Genomic DNA, 6,139 nt, shown 5'->3' on the forward strand with positions numbered 1-6,139 from the left:
GTAGACCTTCCCCATTCTGATGTAAAAGACGACTAAGTCGAGGAACGCTATAGTCTCAATATTTATTTAACATACACACGTGTGAAAAACATATCCATATGTTCTCATTATTCACATTTTATCTATCTATTTATATATGTATTTATTCATTCATTCATATATTTTTTCCATCATGAAGACATAGGTATTTATTAATTCAATTATTCATTTATTTCCCCATCATGAAGACATAGGTAAGTAAATGAAAGAATACTGTAGACAGATTATTCATTTTATTTTGTTTTATTTATTTATTTTTTTTTATTTACATACACATATAAGAAAGGTAAATAGTAACTTCATAATGTATACATATAAGAAACACATCCTCATCCACATTGCTTATTACTAATACATATCAAAAGTTTTGATAATGATACTATGAAAAAAATACTAAGACATAAGACAAAAAAGACACGTAAAACATCAATACATGGGTAAAAATAATAATACATATATATTTATTAGAAGTGTTTACCATGTAATACACTTACAATTTTTTCCCTACTAATATTACTACCATTAACAATACTTATTAAATATATAAAAAATATATCATTCAATAAAATATGTATACGAACACATATACATATCAATGAATAATTATTTTGTTTTATACTGTTATGTCACTCTTTTCCGTTTGGTAGAGCACGAGAATTGTGAATTCTCTTTTCTCTTTCTCTCTTGTCTAGTAGTTCTTGCAAACAGTTTATTCAAAACTTTTCGTCTATCACCCCAAAAATCGGTAGTTTCTCTTCCTCCCTCATCATGAATATCATCATCATCATCATCATCATTACTTGAGACTTCTTCAGCTTCCTCCTCTTCCTCCTCCTCCTCCATCCGCGGCCAATCATAGTCTGGGTGAAAGTAACCTACGGTGTTATTGACTCCAAGGTAATAACGTTTGTCATCGAACTGACAAAGAGTACGTTTTGTCACGCGCGTGGTTGATAGATAACCCTTCACGTTGCGAATCCCGTTGCATTCAATGGGCGGAGGCAACTCTCCCATCAATGCGCGTTTAAAGGTTACATGTGTGAGGTGTTTCTGCTGGGGAATTGGAACGCCTTTAGACTGTGCAATCTGATCATCATTTTCATGGAGAAGAAGCGAGTACATCTTGGGTTTCAGCACAATCGATTCTTTAATTATGGTTGCTCCGGTTTCAGATTTAAGGAGACCTAATTTGCCCTTCCGCTCGTTACTGTAACAAGGATGTAGAGGAGGGAAGTTACTGAAATCAATGTACTCGGACAATGGTCCATGGCCTAGTTCCTCTGTGAGTTCATTCGCTGTATCTATGCTAAAGATGAAGCTATCCGTATCCTCGTATGCGAGTCTGGCTTTATCCCCGTAGTGTTGTTTGACTCCCTTATACCAGAAACGGTACATGTACATTTTTGCTTGTTCCAGTATATGGAAACCTAGATAATTGGGTTGTTTAATATTTATAACGGATTTGTTGTTAAAACATAACACTCTGTCTTCCTTGAGAGGACACACGTCCTTGAATGAAGGTTTAAAAACTAACTTTAGAAATTTCTCTGCCGTCTGCACATAACTAACTTTCAACCCGTACTTTACTTCCGACATGAGTGAACGACCGTAAACTGCATTAGATATCAACTTGTATGCACGATTCCTTATACTGCACGTCTCATTTTTCCTGGCGTTCACGTTGCGTTCAATGAAGGGTTTCAGAAATGTGGACTGATTAAATTTGATACAGCGTGAAACGCGCAACCATTCCACTACTATCGAAATAAATCTAACCCTAACTCTAATAAAAGCTGTAATAATGGGAGACTAATGAGATGATCTTTCATACCCTTATGTGTGGCCACTAGCTTAACATTTTTGGAAGGCAGTTTATGATTAGCTGACCGCAGTATCTGCTTACTATAAGGAGAGAGTAAGCTTTCCCTGATATTCAGATGGGTGAGACACAAGGGAAATTCATCCGTTTCTCGCGCCACGGCTGGTGAAATATCCTTGGTGTCCAGGTGCACCCAATATCCTATCTCCCCCTCCGTGTTGTGATTCAGGAACCCCAGCCTTAAAAACTGGTCAACCTCATCCGCATTCAGTCTCATTATACCGCCCGTGGGGAGAAGGGAACACATCACGGTTGCGTAAAGACTATTAAAGTCTAAATGCAATATGTGTCTCCTTAATCCATTTGGGAGAGGACGCTCGATTGTTGCCTCGAGATGTGGCGTGACACAGGTAGCGAATCCCCCCCTCACATTTCGCTTCACCAAACGGTAAAAATCGGGGTCGTGCGGGGAGTCGAGCGATGTACCCGTATACTTGAGGAAGGCATCATAGGAGTAAGATGAAATGGACACGTAATGGGCGACATCGAGACCGTATAACTCGTGAAGCGTGTTCCTGTATTTCATGTATACGTCAGCCAGGAGGCCGACGTCCAAGTTACAGCAAAGCAACAAATAATCCCCCAGCGACTGACAGTTAGTTATTTCCCACACCCGCTGAGCGTGTTGATAATCACTCTCCGATATATCGCTCTGCTTCAGAGAATTTCGGAACGCCGCGCGATCGGGAAGACACGTCTCTTGCAGTCGACTGACCGTAGTTATGTAGTCGTAGCAGAAGATCTGCTTCTGACGACAAACGAAGTCTCTCGCGTCCTTAGGTAAATAATCCGCCATCGCGTCAGCGTAAACGGTATCGTATCTGGACGCCATGTGGCTCTCAACGAGACTTGACAGGGAGGAATTCATTATAGCGAAGGAATCTTGAAACACGATATTACCAATTCTAACTTTTAAAAAGTTAGTTGTCGATTTGGCTAATATGTCGATGGTGTAATCATCCTCGTTTAGGTTTTCTAAAATTAACGCACACTCAAATGACATGTTGTGCGCGAGAGCTACAAGGTGTTTCCTCGCGTTGACACACTGAAAGTTGCAGCGGGTGCAATAGGCACCAATGTAATTATTGTGGGGGCGCGAGTGATCGTAATGTCTGTGTGGAAGCTTTGTATTACTGAATTGTTCGTGACATAACTGACAATGGGTCTGCCTTAAAAACTCCCGTTCCATTTCTACCGTCATGTCCATTGAGTAGGCGGGGATGCTAGACTTGATTTCGCGCCAGTCACGCTGTAACGCCCTCACGAGATCATTCGCCGCGTCGAGACCGAGGTGACTTCGTTTCTTGACGACTCGCCCATCTTTACTAATGATGAGATAAGAGTAAGCGAGGGGGAAATGGCGAGCAATCGTCATGGTCGTATGAGGTACCTCCTCCACCTCCTCCTCCTCCATCCCCTCCTCCCCCCCTCTCGGTCTAATACCCGTCTCAAAATCGAAGAAAGCGAGATGCGAGGGCGGGTAAGTATAACCGTAATTTTTAAATCTGAGGACCTCACCTTTAGCTGGGAATCTTAACGTCTGAGTTTGTTCGCAATCACAAACATGCGCTTTCTTTGATTTTATGGACTCTGGCATTATAGTGAAGCAAATACAGCACAGATAATGTCCTGGGGGTATAGGCTTACCTCGAGTGAGGTTTACAAAGTATCTCTCGAAATCTTTAACGAGAGCTATGTGTTCACCTCCGAGAAGGAGAAGATGAATAATTTCGTGATAACGAGTCGTTCCCTTTCTAGCAAGGGAGAGTAGATACTTCCCTTTCCCACCCTTAATTGTTTCATCTTGTTGTAGGGTGTAGATATATAACGACACCTTGTTAAGCCTTTCGAGTTTCCCCAAATCCTCCCACTTTATTGGCAGAGAGACACCAATAAAGTCTACGTGTCTGTGACATATTTTTTTTGACTCAACCGACTTAAGAATTTTACCCCAGGATGTTTTTTCCTTTACTTTATGTATTCTATAACCCGCAATGCATTGAATGACGCAGGACATATTTTACTTTTGGGGTTAAATAATATACTTTCCTTTGGCCACAACACCCACGCGGGTTGGTACAACGACCCTAAGCCTTGTTGAAGCACGTGATGAGCTACATTAATATGTAAACCCCTAACCTTATGAATGATGTGACCTGACCCTTCGAGCTCATTTGTCATGGTCTCGAGTCTACTGTGGAGATGCTCAATCCATCTCTCAAGCAGATCGGAAACCTCATCAACGGTGATGACTCGTGCCCTGAATCCTACCCAGAAATCCTGGTAAGTGTCTTCACCTAGTGTTGAAGATTTCACTAAAGTCATTTGCATTTGACCAAAGACTTTCATGGAGGTCAACTGACGTCTTGGACCGATGAATGCTCTATAAAGTTCTCGGATAAAAAAATGTTTATATTTTCTTAGATACTCTAGTGGGTCTCTAGTAACACTAGGTGGAACGTTATATACATATTTGTTGTAATAGCCTCTAAAGGCAGATTCTTGACTCACCAGGTTTGGGTTTATGACTTCGTTGTCATCACCATTTCTATTTTCCTCAACACCTTCTATTTGTTGTTGAAATCCGCTTGGTTGTTGTTGTTGTTGTTGTTGTTGCCTTCCACTCGCATATCTATCTCTTTCCTCTGAGAGAGATAATAGAAATAGAATTAGCATATAACACAATTATTACTAATAACATTGATGTAAAATAACTACATGATGAAGGTAACAATATTAGTAAATATCATAATACTCACGTTGTTGTTGTTGTTGCTGCTGACGTGGGTGATAACCACTTGGTCCGGCTTGTGGTGATGGTGATTGTCGTCTCTCATTCACATCTCTATCTTTTTCACCTGAGAGAGATAACCGTAAGCGAATTAGCATATAACACTACTATTACTAATAACATTGATGTGAAAACCCAATGAAGGTATCAATAGTAGTAATTATCATAATACTCACGCTGGTATTGTTGTTGTTGTTGTTGTTGCTGGTATGGGTGATAACCACTCGGATCGGCTTGTGGTGATGGTGATTGTTGTCTTTCATTCACAGCACGATCTGTTTCACCTGTGAGTGACAATCGCATGAGAATTATCATACATACAAGAAGGGCGACGATACTAGTGTTACTACCAATTATTAATATAACACTAATATTACTATTATTCACTACTATTATAAATAAAGATACTTATACGGAGAACCACATTAATTATAACACTCACCATTTCTGGTGTTTTTGTCTTCATTATCGCGATGGGAGTTCATTTTTTTTCACATCTCACACGCACACACAACAAGCCAATTCTGAACTCGTCGAATGTTCCAGAAAGCTCTCTTCGTCGCTGTTTTATCGCCCTGTAACGGATATCATTATCACTCGTCGCCATATATGGGAATGCTCCTGATGTCCTTTAGATCGAAACTCCTATAGGATACTGACAGTAATATGATCACTTCGTGTTGTTGTTAACCCGATGACATTGCATTTACTGATGAAGCAAACGCGCTGTAGGTCCCCGCTGTTCCATGACTATGAATAAGCCCCCCCCCCCCTCCCCCCCCGCGTTTCCGTTTTCCTTTCACTCTCAATGTCACTCTACTCTGGACGCGCGTATATGTGTGTGTGTGTGTGTGTGTGTGTGTGTGTGTGTGTGTGTGTGTGTGTGTGTGTGTGTGTACGTACGTGCGTGCGATACGTAACGCGCAGCCACCCTTTATCGATCTGAATAATCCCGCAGAAACATGTTACAGACGTAAGCTATCGATTGATTGCGACAATGACATACCTGTACGAACATGTTACCCATGCGAAAACATGCTGTGTCTATTCGATACACATGAGTCATTATATCCTCTCTCTTCATTCAATCATTCTTATCATACCATTTAACGTATCTATCACACCTTTAATTATAATACTATCTAATAACGCACACCTTCATTTATTCAAACACAAGTTTAATTACTATTTCAGTCACGAGTTTAAATCATACAACTACTTTAAAACATCACAGAAACACTTGACACCTATGTACATATCCAAACCAAACATATCCAAAAAAAAACAATAATATTACATACCCCTACCCCTCAAAAAAAAAATAATAATAAAAAAAAATAAAATAAAATAAAATAAAATTACAGTGTGTATATGTGTGTGTGTATGTGTGTGTATGTGTCTGCGTAAATGTACAAACACACACACACACA

The 6,139-nt window shown here is 40.0% G+C and overlaps 2 protein-coding genes across 2 annotated transcripts; both read right to left on the bottom strand.

Annotated features, from left to right (window-relative positions):
• Positions 1-335: 335 nt before the first annotated feature.
• On the bottom strand, positions 336-3,932 carry LOC147468940 (uncharacterized). The gene is made up of 2 exons (XM_086551806.1): positions 1,807-3,932; positions 336-1,774 (listed from the first exon to the last, which is right to left on the bottom strand). The coding sequence occupies exons 1-2, from the start codon at positions 3,513-3,515 to the stop codon at positions 661-663; spliced, it is 2,823 nt and encodes a 940-aa protein (XP_086407932.1). The 5' UTR covers positions 3,516-3,932; the 3' UTR covers positions 336-660.
• On the bottom strand, positions 3,887-4,807 carry LOC147468941 (uncharacterized). Its single transcript, XM_086551742.1, has 2 exons — positions 4,678-4,807; positions 3,887-4,563 (listed from the first exon to the last, which is right to left on the bottom strand). The coding sequence occupies exons 1-2, from the start codon at positions 4,805-4,807 to the stop codon at positions 3,887-3,889; spliced, it is 807 nt and encodes a 268-aa protein (XP_086407868.1).
• Between the last annotated feature and the right edge of the window lie 1,332 nt (positions 4,808-6,139).

Source organism: Penaeus japonicus, unplaced genomic scaffold (assembly GCF_977035675.1).
Source record: "Penaeus japonicus unplaced genomic scaffold, GWHDUDI00000001_assembly GWHDUDI00000025, whole genome shotgun sequence".
Lineage (NCBI taxonomy): Eukaryota > Metazoa > Arthropoda > Malacostraca > Decapoda > Penaeidae > Penaeus > Penaeus japonicus.

Excerpts from the sequence above, each read along its gene's own strand:
- LOC147468941 (XM_086551742.1), bottom strand. The coding sequence starts at position 4,807 with ATGCTAATTCGCTTACGGTTATCTCTCTCAGGTGAAAAAGATAGAGAT. Across the intron at positions 4,564-4,677 it reads GCAGCAACAACAACAACAAC|AGGAAAGAGATAGATATGCG; the intron begins GTGAGTATTATG and ends TATCTCTCTCAG.
- LOC147468940 (XM_086551806.1), bottom strand. The coding sequence starts at position 3,515 with ATGCCAGAGTCCATAAAATCAAAGAAAGCGCATGTTTGTGATTGCGAA. Across the intron at positions 1,775-1,806 it reads TTAGAGTTAGGGTTAGATTT|ACGCTGTATCAAATTTAATC; the intron begins ATTTCGATAGTA and ends GTTGCGCGTTTC.